Here is an 18287-nt window from a genome sequence, read left to right as displayed (position 1 = left end):
TAGAGCACTAAATTGAACTATAAATATAAAATCTTGCACTGGAAGACAGGTTAATGCTTTCTTTGGAAATATTCTAAGATATTTGAAACTACAGTGAAAAAGCACCGTGAAAGGAAATAAAATTCAAATTCAATCTTTGGCCTTTTCTTCCCTTATTTCTGACCATAAAGACTTGGATTGATATCTAACATTCTGTTAAGTGTCACTGAATGCTAAAATTGTTATTTATGAACCACTCTTCTAAACAACATTTTCTTTACCTTTTTAACATTTTTATTCCTCAAACTGTAGATGATGGGATTCAGCATGGGAATAACAACAGTATAAAATATAGACATGGTCATATCATTGTCCAAAGCATAACTGGAATGTGGCCCTACATACATGAAGAGAATTGTCCCATGAAAATTTGATTCTCCAATTAGGTGAGAGCTACAAGTGGAAAAGATTTCTGCCTCCCTTCAGCAGAACTCATCCTCAGAATGTCCAACAGAATGGAACTTAGGAGATCAAGGCAATTAGAATAGTCATTATCTCAATAAAACCTACAACAAATAAAAGTATAAGCTAGTTGACATTGAGTGTCAGAACAAGAAATAGTGAGGAGAGGAGGGATGTCACAAAACACATGTCTTATTTCATTGAATGCACAAAAGGAAAGGTTAAATGTAGCCACAGTGTGTAAAGTACCATCCAAAATGCCAGCAACATAGGAAACAATGATGAGTGGCACAAAGACTCAGGGTGATATGCTAACTGAATAGAGCAGTGGGTTGTAGATAGCTATGTAACAATCAAAAGCCATTGCAGCCAAGAGAAAACACTCAGTAGTCCCAAAGGTAACAAAAAGAAACACCTGTGTTGCACACCCAAGAAATGAAATGTCCTTATACTCTGTCAGGAAATTGACCAACATTGTGGTTGTGATAACTGAAGAGTAGCAGGCATCCAAGAATGACAACACACTCAGAAAACAGTACCTGGAATGGTGGAGCTGGGAATCCCCAATGACCAATACAACCAGGCCCAAATTTCCTACCAGAGTAAAGAGATAAACTGCTAGAAATATTAAAAATAGTGAAATTTGTAGCTCAAAATCATCTGTGAAGCCCATCAATATAAACATAGTGACTTCAGTCACCTTCTTCATCTGAATCCTGTATGTATCCATATTGGATGGCAACCCTGAAATTTCTGTATATATTTACAAATCCTCAAGGCAATACCTGTAAAAAAAAAATACTGACCACACAATTATATACACATCTTTGTTTCTTGGAAATGCATATTGAAATCCAAGATGTTAATGCAATCAACAATGATAAAGTTGGGCACAAGTGGATGAATTTTCCTGTGCAAATTATAGGAAAAAATAGAAAGTCTTAAACAACCCCATTCACATGACTGTATTAAATTTAAAGAAGCTGAAGGTGTGAAAATTATGTAAATTCAATATGTTCCATGTGACTACAAATTGGAATAAGTTTAACTCACATTTCAAATTGTCCTTCAGGAAAGTCCTTCATACCAAACACATTTGTGCTTTTTGGTGAATGATTTGGTTCCTTTATTTCTTTAGTAATAGTGATGAACAGAGCAGGTGAAAGTATTCTGTTGGTAGATGCATCTATTTTACAAACAAAGGTGTTGAAATTTGTTTTCTTCCTAGTTCTTTTTTGAAATGCATATCAAGTTATTGCCCTATTTAAAAAAAAGATACTGCCCATTTTCATCTTTGCAGCTTGTTGTACCATTATTATTGTTGTTTAAATTTTAACTTTATGACTATGCACAATGTTTCTCTATTCATATATTCACTATCAGGGCAATATTCTTGTTTCAATTTTTGAGATATGTTTTTGTCAAAAAGATGTATGACTTTTTCGTTATATACTATAGTTCCTCATGGAGTCTTCAAAATTCTGTATAAATATGAACCAATGATTACTAATTAATGTCTTTTAAAAGCTATTGCTGAAAGAACTTAATCATGATATTTGGATCAAGTAGTGTTTAATTTCTATCATTTTTCCCTATGCTTTCCAACTCTTTCTTTTCAGCAGAGTGTGAAAAATTTTAAAAAATTACATGACAAAAAAAAAGATTAAGCAGAACTAGTACGTGAACTGAAAACATTAATGACTGAATACAAAGAAATCCATGATACATAAAATAAGAGCAATTTTCAACAATAATCCCTCAATAATCCATTGCACTTGACCTCATCTAATTCATTGTTCCCTGTCCTTTTATGATTTAAAGGGGAAAACATGTGCCATGCATTGAGTCCAGCTGCATTTCTTGATCTAAAAATAATTTTTATCCATAACATGAAACACATTAATATTTTGTCATTTATTGGTATCTAAAGAAAGGAATATTCAAGTCTTTTAAAATTCCCTAAAAAGACTCTCAAAGAGCTAAGTGAAATATATTCTAATACATAGAAAAATAGCTTCAAAATTGTAAATTTAGAAAAAAAATGTTCATTTGTCTCAAAGAATTATAAACTATGTAATTGAGCTATATTCCAATTTCAGAATAAATTAAGCCAACTTACATTGTTTTATGAAAATACACACACAGTGAAAACTTAAAATAATTTCTAATTCAATTTAAGTGTATATTTTAATGAAATGACTTGTAAAGGTATCAATTAATAATATAAGTATGAATTAAGGTATTGTTTGGGCATAAAATGCATTGCTATTTTTAAAAAATCCCACATTCTCTCTCTCTACTCCAATTTTTTTCTCCCACTGTCTCTCTTTCTGTCTCTCCCTCTCTCTCTCTTACAATAATCTATGTACTGTATTCATAAATATTTACTGAAGAGGTTAGGCACAAACTAGGAATTAGGAAGACAGGAAAAAGCACAGTGAAAGGAAATAAAATTATGCAAGTAAATTTCAAAAAAGTGTGTAAATTGTCTATTCATTACAATGATGGATACAGGCCATTATACATTTTGTCATAACCTATAAAGTTGTATGAGGCAGAGTATAAACTTTAGGGTTAAGTATAGTCCAAGGTTAATAGCAATGCTTCAATATGTGTTCATCAATTGTAACAAAGGTACCACCTTAATGAAAATGTTAATATGGGAAAATGTGGGAGTGGGAGGGTATAGGGTATTTGGGAATCCCCTACATTTTTTATGTAACATTTACTTATTCTAAAACTTTTTTAAAAATAAAATTAAAAAGCATTCAAGCAAATTGAAAAAAAAGTAGTCTACTAAAGAAATCCATTACATAATGTATCTTGAAAAGGGCACACCAGAAAAATTTCAGCAACATTACAAATTTAACCTTCACTGATATGACTGAAAAGGGACAACAGTGGAATAAAGTATGCCTCTATAACCTTGTATTTACAATGTGCAATTTAGCACCTCTTGACCATGTGAGCATGGAAAGGTAATTACAGTTTTTCAAACCAACAAGTACCTAACAATAATCAAAATTTTCAGGCTTGTCCTATTAAACTTTATGAAAACAGTGTCATTGTAGATTGACTAATGCTGAAATACATGGGAATATATGTATTAGGTTAAATTTTGATGATATGTAAAGTCACTATAGTTCCATAGTAGAATATCAGTAAGTCCACTCGAATCCATACTCTATTCCTCCATCCTGTGGACCCTGGGATGGTTGTGTCCACTCCACATCTATATCAAGAGGGGGTTTAGATTCCACATGGTTGATGGATGCAATGCTCCTGCTTGCAGTTGTAGGCACTCTTGGCTCCCTGGTGTGGGGGTTGACCTTCTTCACCTGCGTTTTAGCTGTCCAGGGAAAGTCCAATAAACCAGATGGTAGGAGTGGCAAGTTTGCTGAGGCTCAGGGCCTGGCTGTAACAAGGACTGTCCAGTCTTTGAGTGGGGAGAGGGGGGTGGGGGGTACATGGGGACCTCATTTTTTTAATGTAGCATTTTAAAAAATAAGGAAGGAAAAAATAAATAAATAAGAAAAATAGAAAAATAGATTATATTATGAATTGTAAATATGCACATTATGTCATAGCATGTTGTTCTGAAAAAATGTTTGGCTTTAAATGACCCAAATGACCTGAATCATATACTTTTCATAGTAGGTTTCAATCCTAACTCATATGAGGGAAGAGTGCATAATAACCTTCACACCAATAAAAGTATTCACTGTTGTACAAAAAAAAAGGGAAAGATTGCATTTTAGTAATACATATTTTAACTTATTGCCAAAACCTTCTAGACTTTCTCCATGTTTTTTGACCTTATATTCCCCACATTTATCTCAAAGTAAGACCAGAGTAAATTATCATTAAAAATTGTTAGATCATGTAACATTTATTCACAAAACCTATAAGTCTTTTCATCAAACTAAGGGTAAAATAAAAATATTATAAGAGCCTCCAGACCCAACATAATCTTCCTTCTTTTCTTTACTTCTATGAAATCATCCTTTATGTTTGCTTCTCTCATGTTCTGTTTGGAGTAGCCATCCTGACTTCCTCAGGCTTCCTTATATACCCTATACCTGATGTTGCCTGGACATTTTCCATTTTTTCATCAACCTGAAATTCCCTTTGTACAGAAAACAGTATGGATCTTTTCTCTTTCTCTTTCTCATAAGACTACCATTTACCATACTTTATTTTTCTCAGTATGTTTATTTTCAAATGGCAGACAAAAACTAATTTCCCATTTGACTGCCCACCTCCTTTGTGCTATCATTTTGCATTGTGTTCTATAGTCTTACCTTTCTATTAACAAATAATATTTATTACTCTTTAAAAAATAATAAATAAATTGATGGTCTAATGATGTGGATTTTCTGAACCCCCCACACTCTTCTCACAAATTTATTTTTAAACTGATCACTTAACCTTTGAAATACATATATATATTATTATAGAAGTTGTGAGCTTTCAAAATAATCATACACATGTGTGGAATTCCCATAAAACACCCCTTCAACAAAACACCACACCATTGTGGAATATTTATTACAGATTATGAGATAGTATTCTCAGATTATTATCACTAACTATGGTCTATAGTGTACATTTGGCATATTTTTTCCATAATGCCCTATTATTGAGGCAATACATCTTTGGCATTGATGCAAAAATATTCCAGTATTGCTGTTAACTATAGTCCATAGGTTTCATTAATTGTATTTTTTCCATGCTTCCCCACATTCTTACCATCCTTCATTAGTAATGTACTTGCATTTTTCACAGAAGGACATTCTTTCATTTGTACCATCAACCAGTTTTTATCCACCTCTGGGTTCAGTGTTTTTTAGTCCCTAGACTGTTCTCTAGCTTCCTTTCAGTCAACATTTACATCCCTTGACTACCCTTGTCAGCCACAATCTCATTTGTAAACCAGCTGTATTAGTTCTACACACTAGCATTACCATCGGCTCTATCCATTTCCAGACTTTTACAGTCAAGGTAATTAAAACTTCTATATACATTAGGTATCAGTACACCTTCTCAGCCCTCCTCTTATTTCCTATTAATCTATACTCTATGTCTTAACTACATGTTTTTATTTGTATTTAGTTCATATTTGTGATCCCATGCAAATATTTGTCCTTTTGTGTCTGGCTTATTTCACTTAGCATAATGTGATTGAGATTCATCAAAGTAAATATATTTGTCCCAATATCATTTTTTCTTACTGCAACATAGTATTCCATCATATGTATATACCACATTTTAATTACCATTCATTGATTGATGGACACTTGGGGTGTTTCCATCTTTTGGCAATTGTAAACAACACCATTATGAAATTGATGTGCAAATGTCTGTTTGCATCACAGTTTTCAATTCTTCTGGATATATTTCTATCAGAGGAATTGCTGGATCATATGGCAGTTCTATATTTAGCTTCCTTAGGAATTGCCAAACTGTTTCCACACAGGCTGCACCATTTTACAACTCCACCAACAGTTAAAGAGGGTTCCTACTTCTCCATAATCTCTTCAACTGTTATTATTATTATTTTTAATAATGGCTATTCTATGAGGTATGAGATGATATCTCACTGCCATTTTGATTTGCATTTCCCTAATAGCTAGTGAAATTGAATATTATTTTCATGTGCTTTATGGCCATTTATATTTTCTCTTTAGAGAAATGTCTATTTAAGTCCTTTGCCATTTTTGAAATGGATTGTTCTTTTATTGTTGAGTTGTATGATCTTTTTATGTAGAATGAAAATCAAACCCTTATCAGATATGTGGTTTCCAAATATTTTCTCCCATTGAGTGAGTTGCCTTTTCACCTTCTTGATGAATTCCTTTGAAGCACAAAAGCATTTTATTTTGAGGAGGTCTCATTTATCCATGTTTTCTTTTGTTGCTTGTGCTTTCACTGTAAGGTATAAGAACCCACCACACACCACCAGGTCTTGAAGGTGTTTCCCTACATTTTCTTCTAGGATCTTTATGGTTCTAGCTTCTATATTTTGGTATAGATTATACCATTTCGAGTTCATTTTTGAATAAGGTGTGAGTTAGGGATCCTTTTCCTTTCTTTTGGCTATGGATATCCTGTTCTCCCAGCAAAATTTGTTGAATAGACTGTTCTGAGATAGCTGGGTGGGTTTGACAGCTTTGTCAAAAATCACTTGACCATGGATGTCATATGTACATTTTCCTAAGTCACCTGTTACTCAACAGCCATCACACCAAAACCTTAGTGATTTATTGACTTTCAACAAGTATATTTCATTCATTGACTGCATCACCTAGATGCATTTTTTGGACTTCTTCTGTGTCACTGAATTTTTCTTACTCTCTTTATTTTTTTAAAGATTTATTTATTTATTTCTCTCCCCTTCCCTGCCCCCCCCCAACCCCAGTTGTCTGTTCTCTGTATCTATTTGCTGCGTCTTCTTTGTCCACTTCTGTTGTCATCAGCGGCATGGGAATCTGTGTTTCTTTTTGTTGTGTCATCTTGCTGCATCAGTTCTCCGTGTGGGCAGCACCATTCCTGGTCAGGCTGCACTTTCTTTCTCTCTGGGCAGCTCTCCTTATGGGACGCACTCCTTGCGCTTGGGGCTCCCATATGAGGGGGACACCCCTGTGTGGCAGGGCACTCCTTGTGCACACTAGCACTGTGCATGGGCCAGCTCCACACAGGTCAAGGAGGCCTGGGGTTTGAACTGTGGACCTCCCATGAGGTAGAGGGGTGCCCTAATCACTGGGCCAAGTCTGCTACCTCTTACTCTCTTTAATGTTACAAGCTGCAAACATTTTCATTACCTAGTTTTTATATCCATGAGACTCTATGGTGCCTTCAACACAGAGTCATATTTGATCAGCTTTACTGAATCATTTGTTAATATTCTTTACATGAACAGTTCACATTTCTGCAATTCACTGTAACCTATTACTTTTTCTATGACTTAATCCCAATTTTAGCCCTGTCCTGCACTTGTGACACTGAAATCGCATGCAAAGATTACGTTTGAACGTAATGGTGTCTCCTTACATTGTCTGTGTCTTTTGGGTCCATTCTTTCTTGTATCCTGTAAATTAATTCCAATTTAGGAAAGTACAATGCCTTCTCTAAATATGCCATACACCTCCTAGGAGTCACTGTCTTTTAGGGTAATCCAATTTTTAAGTATTTAAAACCAAAGAAGTCATATTTTTTGGGAAAGGACCAAGTGGTCTCTGTGTGTCATACTATGGTTATTCCCATTATGAAGCCACTCTTTCATTATCCTAGGAATAAAGAGTTGAAAAATGCTCTCATTATAGTCAAGCAGAAGAGAAAGTTCTCTGGACAATTGAAATGGCATTAATGCTGAACATTTAAATGCATCTTTTCTTTCTTTCCTATTTGAGAATTTATTTTCTGAATCCAGCAGCATCCTTTAATTAGATTCAATTTCTTTTGAGTCATTTTCTATTTGATCAAATGTTATCTGGAATATTTCTAAGAATATGTTTTTAGAAATCCACATAGCAATTGGAAGCCATGAAATCTGTGTTAAACCTGTGGTTTAAATTTATGTGTTTTAAGGGGAACTAATGTAAAACAATAACAACAAAAACTGTGTTGTTAGCCTTCAAATTTTGTCATAGATATCCCCATGCATATTACAATTTCATTGTATTTTCTTGAAAAAAACAAGTTCAGAAGTCATTTGCTTGGTAAAGAAGAAATATAGCACAGTATTAGAGTGCTGCTTTGACTAAAAAATCCAGAGTTTATTTTCTAGATCTGATATCTTTTTATATATCCCTTTGTAAGACCCTGAAATTTTAAATCTAGTATCTTCATCTGTATAAGAGAAATACTTCTAAATCCACACAACCTTAAAGATTAAATCAGATGATGGATAGAAATAATTTACTGCAGTACTAGTAAATTTTGACCAGGATCATCAGAATGCTTGCATATATTAAATACACAACAGCTTATGTTGTGCAATACTGGTATTTTATATTTTGGCTAATATTATTCATTAAATTTTATATTTTGGCTAATATTATTCATTAAAATTAAATAGTTTAGAGCTAAGTAAATATTGTGATAGAATTGTAGCGAAAAGTATATGCTAAAATTGAAATGAGTTTGATAAACATTTTAAATTATTAAACAAAATTTAAAAACCCTTACCATTTTTGAGGGTTTTTCATGGTCTTCTAGAATAAATTTATAATACATATATACATAATTTTGCCACTTTCTGTTGCTATTTTACAGCTCTTTCTTTTCTGCTCATCACTATAAACTTCGTTAATTCCTTTGTTATTACACTGTGGAAAAGAAACTTTTTTGTTTTATCAGTGAAATCAAGAACCTCATCTTGGAATACTTTAAGCAATTAACTTCTGTAAATCCATTAGGTTAAATATCTGCATGCAGTTTTATGTCTTATGTGTCAACCCACTAACCATTTCAAAACCCTAGCATTTTGTGATTCCTTAACAAGCTTTAGTAATTATTATTTCTTTGCTTAATTTTAGTATGATTAAAACATCAGTTCCTTTTTCTTGATTTCTATAAGTTTAAGGTCTTTAAGAAGTTTGAGTTAAATGATTGGTTCATTTGTTTTAAGAATTTTAATAAAGAGAATTTGGAAAGCTAAGAATTGATCATGAATCCAAATTTTGTGACATTGCATAACTTTTAGTCAGGTATATTGATAATATTTCCTTTTAAAATACATCTACATAAACTGGAATTGCAATTTTAATTTTCTCTACTACTCAATATATATTTAAGAAAATGTTTTCTCCCTTTTCTTATATTTGATTATTTGTATTTGAACTTAAACGATGGTTACTAGACATACTTTTCCCTTCAAGTTGTTTTTATTATTTGAACTTATATTAAGGTTTTCTTTATAGAATTATATTTGTTTATTTTCTTAAATGATATTTGTGATATTAAAATACATTTAAAACTGTTTTAGAATGAAATTTTAATGAACTATCACTATTCATTATTGTTAATTTATTCTAATAATTAAAATATGTACCATTTTCCTCTACATTCCTCTACATATATGAATAACTTTAACTTATATATAACATCCAAATAAATTATTAGACTTAATTTTGCTATGAATTGTTTTCTAGAATTTATATTTATTATAATTACTATTCCTTTAGGTAGCAATTGATTTCATCTTTAAGCATTTATTTTTTAATAGTATACTTTTTAAGCTAATATCTCATTTTTTGCATGCATTGTGTCTTTTCTTATATTTTTAGGTCCCTTACATTTTCTGTTTTTTAAGAACTGTCCTGCCTTTTCCTTCATTTATGTTTATTTTTATGATTTAGGAAATGTGTCTTTTTGATTTTTGTTTGCGATGATGTCAACAGATTTTCTAATTTTTCATACAGTAATTCAGGAATTGCTTCTCTTTCAATTAAATTCAGATGAAACTGAAATATATATTCTAGAAAGCATTCATGATACTGTTAAATAGATGTAACATAAGCTTTAAGAAATGTGAAAACACTAGAGTATTTACATTTCCCTCTACTATCCTTATTTCAGTGCATATTATATTTTATGTAATACATAACCTGAAGTATTTTTAAGACTAAATTATTTTGTTCATGATGGTATTTCAAAACTATATATTGTGGAGATTGAACTACTTAAAATGATAAAGAATATAAGGCTGGAATAGAGCATGGCAAAATATGGACACAGTTTTTATTTGTAAATGATGATGTTATATGATAATAGTAAAAACAGATTGCATTCACTGATTACCTATTGATTTCCAGGCAATATTTAAAGGTCTTTTGGTATATAAGCAGCATAGTGCATCCTCACAAGGTAACACTCAGGTAGATACTAGTAAAATCTACAATTTAACCTCAGATAATAGATAGATAGCCATCCTCCTACTTGTTTAGGCAAAGACCTAACATTCTTCTTGGTATTTTCTCTTTGTCACATACCTCACATTGAGTCCATCAGCATATTATATTGATTCTCTGTGCTGAATACATTTGGAGTGTGACTATTCCTCGAAATCTCTTTTGCTACTAGCCTGGCCAAAAGAACCAGCATTTCAGTCTTTAAACTATTACCATGTCTTCTAGATTGTTTTCCTGTTTTCTACTTATACATCTTTAGTTTAACCTCAATGTAGAGGCCAGGTTGTATCATGTTACCTTTCTTCAGAAAACGTAAAAGACTTCCTATCACATTAAGAGTAAAAATCAAACTTCTTAAGGAGTCTACAGGTCTAAAATGATCTTGCCACCACTTCTTCTATCATACTCGATTTGGAGTAGCCTTGCCCTCCACCCTTCCCTATACATATTTGGTCTGCTGCCACCTGAAATATTTCCATTTATTTCTTCTTGAAATTCCCTTTCCCTTGATAAGTGCATGAACCTTTTCTCATTCTCTTTCTCTTAAGACCATCATTCACACCCTATTTAAAATTGCACATGCACCTTCCCTCATCAGTGTGGCATTTGCTTTCCATAGCAGTTATCCCCTTCTAACATTCTATATGTATTATGCCTTTTGTTTATACTGTTTTCTTCCATATTAGATGCTCTATGAGTGCAAGATTTTTTGCAATTATATTCAATGCTATATCCCAGGCACAAAGAAAAGTACCTCAATTAATGCAATTGAATGGCTGAATTTTACACATGACGAAACTGGGGCACATGTTTCAAAGATTGTTCATAGGCAGGCAGCAGGTTAAAGGACAAGTTCAAATTAGAACACAGAAGTACTGATTTTAGAGCTCACACCCTTCATCACCACTTTATCATTTGACATTTTTTTTCTACAACATTATACTACTCTTACCAGAGTTGAAACCATGTAATACAATACATTATTATATTAAATAGTATTAACAAATGCAGGGATTTTTTTTGAGAGGTATTTTTTTGGCAGACTTCACTAGAAGTGCTAATAGAAGGCAGTGTAAATTTGCCTTCATAATTGAATACTAATTTTTGTTTTTCTCAGTGAGTCTGATAAATCTTGATGTATTTTATGATTGATTTGTTTCTTATTTATCTTTCCCAAAGGTTTGCTGACATCTATGACCCTATGATTTGATATCTTTCCTTATTTTTAGAAAAATCTTGACCATTATCTCCTTAAGTATTTCTTCTGATCCATTCTCCATTCTATTCTTGTGGCTGAACTCTAACTACACGTGTAATAAACTGCCTGATATTGCCCAACAGGTTTTGGATATTTTTCCACTATTTTTTATTTAACATTCTTTCCATTATGAAAATTCCTATTGGCTTATCTTCAACTTCTATCATTATTTTCTCAGTAATACTGACTTTATTGATGGTCTTGTTGCAGGATTTCTTTGTTTCTGATATTGTGTTTATCTATTTGTGCTTTTTAAAATTATTTTATTTCTAGACTTTCATTGAACTTTGCCTTAAGGTATTCCTCTCTGATCATATTTCACATGTATCTGTGCATGATGTTTATCCTTTCAATTAGAAATTTTAAGCTAGCAATTTGTCGCAGTGTGGGCTCGCCCAGAGGGCCGCTGCAGGGGCGGTGTGGGCTTGGGCGGAGGGCTGCAACATACAGAGGGGCCTTCCGAGAAGGCGCTCCGGGGCTGGCAAGGTGCGGAGGACGCGCGGTAGGAAGAAGACTACCGAGGAGACCAGGATCTGTGCGCAAGTCTGATTCATGCAGGAAGTACAGCGGTTAATAGAGGGCAAAGACGAGGGAGTGGCAGGGGGCATGGCCGGGGGGCGGCAGACGGCTGATAGGTTCCTGAGGTTCCTGCAGGGGTGCTCACTGGTTGCGGGCAGAAGATGGGGTAGCCAGGGTTCTCGGCGGCAGTGAGGCGGGGCTGTCATGGCGCGGTGGTGGCCCTCGGGGGAGAGGCGGGGTTAGGCCACTGAGGGGGAAGCGGGCGCAGCTGGGCAGAGGGGCGGGCAGTATGCCCGAACCCCAAGCGGAGGGCCTTAACGCCCCTTCCCAGCACCCGGGTCCGACTTGCACCAGCGCCTGGAGACGAGCCGACCCTTGCTGTCGCCGCGCTCCCACACGGTGCCACCCTACAGCAATTGTCACTGCTTTTTAGTCAACAACCACTAGGACTAGTCTATATTTAAGCAAATTAGCTTTATTAATCAATACAATGAGGAAGAATATGTGCAATGAGGAAATGTGTAGTTTCTAAGTAACGAAGGAACCTATGATACCCCTGGTTGGATAATTAAGAAAAGGGTATAAGGAAGAAAATTCTGTTATGGTTTGGATGCTCTCAGAATGCAGGAGCAATTCTATGATTAGGTACTACAATAAATCTTATTCATTGTTAGGACAAACTGAAATAAGAATAAAGATTTAGTTGGAAAGTAATAGCAGTCCCTCATATGGTCAGAGAGGAGGATATTTGGTGTTTTGTGGATTGCAAGGAGACCTTGTCTGCATATCTACCAGTCATCTTCAATCTTTCCCACAATAATTTGATAGAGATCTAAAGAGAAGACTGAAAGTGAATAGGAACCTCTAGTTTCTAGGTTTCTCCTCTTTTTTTGATCGGGCAGTCTAGTCTACCCTTGGCTTTGCCAATTCTTTATAATTTAGCTCATTTTTATTACCTGCTTACATGATGGCCAAGTCATTCTTCCACCTTCAAAGTTGAAAAGGTTTATTTCTCACATTTACTTTTCAAGGGTCAAGAATTTCTTTGGAATTCAAATTACTTGAATATATACACAACCTCAATCTTTTGGTGGATTCATGAAAAGATATGATTTTTTTTTTTAGATTATCTGGCTTTTTAAAAATTGTTAGAGTTATAGCTATATTTTGTGTAGATTTCTGCATCCTAAATAGAAATGTAAGTTCTACATTCCCTTTAAAATTTTATCTAGTGTGGTCACTTCATATCTCCTTTCTGTATACCTTTGTACTTGTCAGTATAATATTTTTCTTGGGTAGTAGTTTTCTACTTGAAAATGTCATGGAGCCTCACATTCCTTATAGGTATAACTGATTTCATTCATGTTGCTTTTCCAAATGTTCTTCTTTTCCACCCTCTTCCTTTTTTTCCCTTCTTCTTTCTCTTCTTTCTACTTTTTATACATATAAGTCTACTTCTAGTTATATGTCTAGTCTTTCTTTTCCTCCCTTTCATTTTACTTTCCCTTTTTTTCTACTTCTGCTTTACTTCTATTTTTATTTTAGACATCTTATTGATTACCCAGAATGAAAACCTGCAAATTCTCTATAAATCATACATCTGAGTGATTTGTGAAATCTAGTGAAAACAATTATCCCCTAATTCTTTAAAAAAACATTCCTTTTTCTTTTATTTCTACCACTTACTTAATGAAGACCTTCATTACATCAAAAAAGGTATGATCAGGAGGCCTGATAATTAGTGGACAAAGTGAAAAGATAACTTTATTGTTTCATTCTATATATTAAAGTACTTAAAAATAGGGACTCTGTAGTCAGGAAAATTAATTTTGAACACTGGTATCATTCATATAAACTAAGGGGCTTTGAGTCAATTACTTAATGATTATGTGCCTTTGCTTTCTCATCTGTGATCTGTGATGATGAGAGGCAAAATTATATTCACCTCCTGGAGTGTTGTGAGAATATAGTGTGTTCGTATACGTAAAACATAATATATGTCCAGTAACTTTTAAGCTGTATAAAAGTGCCTAATATTGCTATTAACTATAACTTATTTCTTGATTTACAATTCATTAAACATATATATTTTCTGTGTAAATTATATATTTAAGGAAGCACGTTATGCTCAGGGGATGCAAATGTGTGGACAGGAAAAATCCCACATTACTGTGTTAAATGTTTAAACAGATCTAGAAAAAGGGAGCAATGAAAGTCATGGAATTCTTTATTGATATTCAGGTAATTGAGATGAGATATGAGGAGGGAGAAGATAATAACTTGAGAATTAAATATTACAGTTTTCATATATTTACCTGATGAATAATAAATCATAGACATAATTTATTATCAACCTTGTGCTTCTACCTTACTAGAGACAAAAGGGTTTGTGCAGTTTGCATGCAGTTTAAATTGCTATCAATCTGTCTAATTGGTTGATTAAATTATTGGTCAGATACTATTAGGCATATATGAGTGCATCCTTGGTGTTAGTGCTAATCACTTTCTTTCCCATAGAAACACTATTTTAATTAATTTGGAAGAGCAACTAAACTGATAAACAAGGGTGCAACCATGACTAATACTTTACTGTAATAATTTGAAGATCTGATTTGAAAAGAAACATCCAGTAAATGATCCTGGAGTCCTAAAAACACTTAAAATTTTTTGAGAGATGGGTATTTGGAAACAATTTTGAAATAGTTTATTCTTTATTAGAGAAAAAGGCACCACAAAAATTCATGGTAAGGAAAGTAAATTTCCAGAAGCTGTGGTTTCAATAAAATAATTTCTTCATAAATTATGATAGTCCCATTGCACACAGTGTTTTGTCTCTGAAAATTTGTTTTTAAGAGGACTTTTGAGTATATATTTAAACAAACATGTGTTTGTTCCAATAGAGATATATGAGTTCTCTTTGCATAACTGATTAGGAAATGGTGTGCTAAAAATTATTGAATTAGATCTCAAATTCAGAATTAACTCTTTCATTACCTTTTTTTCATGGGATTACTATGGTAGACCCAGGAGACAACTATTCCTTCTAGAAAAAAAAAAAAAAAAGGTCAATTTTATTGAAATAAAAAGTAAATTTCCATGTCTAATGCCCTTCAAATAAATAATCATAGAACAAAAATAAACAAAGAAGAACTAATAAGGCTGAATCAGGAGTGTATTGGAGTAATGGGACATGATTTTAGGAGACTGCTAATTGTATGTGAACTCTGAGGAATGATAACAAAGGAAAATTCAATTCTAAAAGTTATAGGGTAAAGGCAGAGCTAGGAAATGAATTAGAAATATCAAAGGAACTCCCAAAATAGGCTATCTAGCATTATAGATCTTGTCCCATCTATAAATAGCATTTAGTTGAGAGTTAATAATTAAATTATATTTTGTTTTTTGTAAGCCATTATTTTACACTCAGTAAATGTTACCATATTATTGCAATATAATTTTGGTTATTTCAGAATGGATTGAATTAGTTTCTGTAATTGGAGAGTGAGAAGGATATAATGGGATAAATATTTATCATGCTGAACCAAATAGTGCAACAGGCATGTGTAGAGAGCTAGAGGGATGTGAGTGTGACAGTTAGAGCAAGGGAAGTAACTTTAGAGAGTCCAGAATGGGAAATTCACTTCAGAAGAACTGCTGAGGATGTACTAAAATAATGTGAGATTATACCAAGCCATTATCTCCTAATGACATCTTCTATGATTATAGTAAGTGAAAATCAAATTACACAAAGACTAACAATGACAATGTAAATAAATCAATGAATATTTAATATGATGAGTTTGAACATAACCATAGGCATACAGATCACTCAGTCTTGCATTGGAAGATATATTAATACATTCTTTGGGAATAATCTAAAATATGCAAACACTACTAATTGAAAATAAATTATTTTCTCCCTTAATCTCTGATCATAGAGAAATGGATTGATAAATGGCATTCTTTGAAGTTTACTCAGTGGTAAAATTGGACATTGCTTATGAAACGATTTCTTTGAAAAACTTTTTTCATTGCTGCTTTAACATCTTTGTTCCTCAAACTGTAGATGATGGGATTCAGCATGGGAATCAAAATAGTGTAAAATATAGACACTATCATATCATGTTCCAAAGTATAGCTAGAACTTGGTCTTACATACATGAAGAGGATTGTTCCATGAAAAATTGACACTCCAGTTAGGTGAGAGCCACAGGTGGAAAAGAATTTCTGCCTCCCTTCAGTAGAATGCATCTTCAGAATTGCCATTAGAATGAAAGCATAGGAAATCAATACAATTAGTATATTGGTTATCTCAATAAAGCCCACAACATAGAAGAGCAGAAGTTGGTTAATGTGAGTGTCAGAACAAGAAAGAGCAAGGAGTGGTGGAATGTCACAAAACACATGTCTAATTTCATTGGATGCACAGAAGGATAGTCTAAAAGTGGCCACTGTCTGTAAAGTACCATCCAAAAGCCCACCAAAATAGGATGCAATGATGAGTGGTACATACACACGGGAAGACATGTTAACTGAATACAGAAGTGGGTTGTAGATAGCTACATAACGATCATAAGCCATTGCAGCCAAGAGAAAACTCTCTGTAGTTCCCAAAGTAACAAAGAGAAACATTTGCGTTGCACATCCAAGAAATGAAATGGCTTTATTATCTACCAGGAAATTGACCAACATTTTTGGGGTAATAACAGAAGAATAGCAGGCATCCAAAAGTGACAACACACTGAGAAAATAGTACATGGGTGTGTGGAGCCGGGAATCCCCAATGACCAATACAACAAGTCCCAAATTTCCTAACAGAGTAAAAAAATAAATTGCTAAAAATATTAAAAAGAATAAGACTTGCATCTCAAAATCAGCCTTGAAACCCATCAATATAAACATTGTGACTTCAGTCACATTCTTTAACTGAATTCTATGTGTATCTAAATCAGATGGCAACCCTGACATTTCTGTTGATATTTACTGAACTCAATTCATGAGCTCCTTCAATTATATCTTCATCTTTGTTCCTTGAAAGGGTATAATAAAATCCCAGGCATTGATATGATCAGCAATGACAAAGAAGTTGTGCCCAAGTGGATGAATTTCCCTATTCAAATTAAAGGAAAAAATTTTATCATACATTTGTTGACTAAATTTGTCTTTTAAAACTGCCAACTTAAATATTTACTAGTTCTTTTCTGAGCAATTTTCTACATTCTGCTCTCATATTACATTTTCTTAGAATTTACAAACACAAAGGAATATTGGGATTTTTAAATCCAAAATATTAAAGTAGAAAACACAAATTTGAGTAGTAGTCTTATATTTACTATAAAAGACCTTTAATTAATGGTTATAATTATGAAATGTGAGCAAACGTATTCACATCACAAGATTGTAATAAAATTTAAAGGTGAAGCAGGTGAGAAAATTTTGTAATTTAAAATGTATCCAGATTGGGATAAATTAGACTTACATTTCATCTTGTCTTACAGGAAAGCACGTCATACCAAATGATTTCATGCCCTTTCCTGGCAATGATGTTGTTCCATCACTCCTTCAGGAATATTAGTGAGCAGGGCAGCAGAAATTTCTGGAGGTAGATACTCCCTGTTTGCAAACAAAAGCAATGAAATATCTTTTTTTATTTTCAGGTATCTTTCTTTAAATGAATTTCAATAATTTTTCCATTTTGACTTTTGCAGCTTGTTGTATCACCATTATTGTTCAAATATTAACTTAATGATGCTATATCTTGTTTCTTTCTTCATATGTTAATTATACTTGCAAAGCCCTTAAATTTTTGAGACTTATTTTTGTCAAAAGTTATGCAGTCTTTTCATTAACATTTAATATTTACTTACATAGTCTATAAAATCATGATGAAATAAGTGTCACCCAATGATCACTAATTAAAATATTTTAAAAGGTTATTGTTGAAAGAATTAAATCATGAAATTTGCCACAAGTAAATTTTGATTTCTGATATTCTGCCCTACACCATCAGACAGTTTCTCATTCAGTGGAGTGTAAAGGGAAAAAAAATGAAAAAGTTCCTATATATGAACTGCAAGCTTTAGTGATTGAACAGAATAAAATCCAAGATGCATAATTAGTTTTCAGTATGGTAAGTTTTATAATTCCTTTCAAATAGA

The 18287-nt window shown here is 33.1% G+C and overlaps 1 protein-coding gene and 1 pseudogene across 1 annotated transcript; both read right to left on the bottom strand.

Moving 5' to 3' along the window:
• Positions 1-221: 221 nt before the first annotated feature.
• Positions 222-1186, bottom strand: LOC101426569 (olfactory receptor 5T3-like; annotated as a pseudogene).
• A 14918-nt stretch (positions 1187-16104) lies between these two features.
• LOC101426117 (olfactory receptor 5T9-like) lies at positions 16105-17097 on the bottom strand. The gene has a single exon (XM_012526364.2). It carries the CDS (start codon positions 17095-17097, stop codon positions 16105-16107), a length of 993 nt encoding a protein of 330 aa, XP_012381818.2.
• Between the last annotated feature and the right edge of the window lie 1190 nt (positions 17098-18287).

The sequence above is a fragment of the Dasypus novemcinctus genome, chromosome 10, assembly GCF_030445035.2.
Source record: "Dasypus novemcinctus isolate mDasNov1 chromosome 10, mDasNov1.1.hap2, whole genome shotgun sequence".
NCBI classification, from domain to species: Eukaryota; Metazoa; Chordata; class Mammalia; order Cingulata; family Dasypodidae; genus Dasypus; species Dasypus novemcinctus.
Note: the sequence above shows the minus strand (reverse complement) of the source record. Positions and strands in the feature narration are given on the sequence as shown.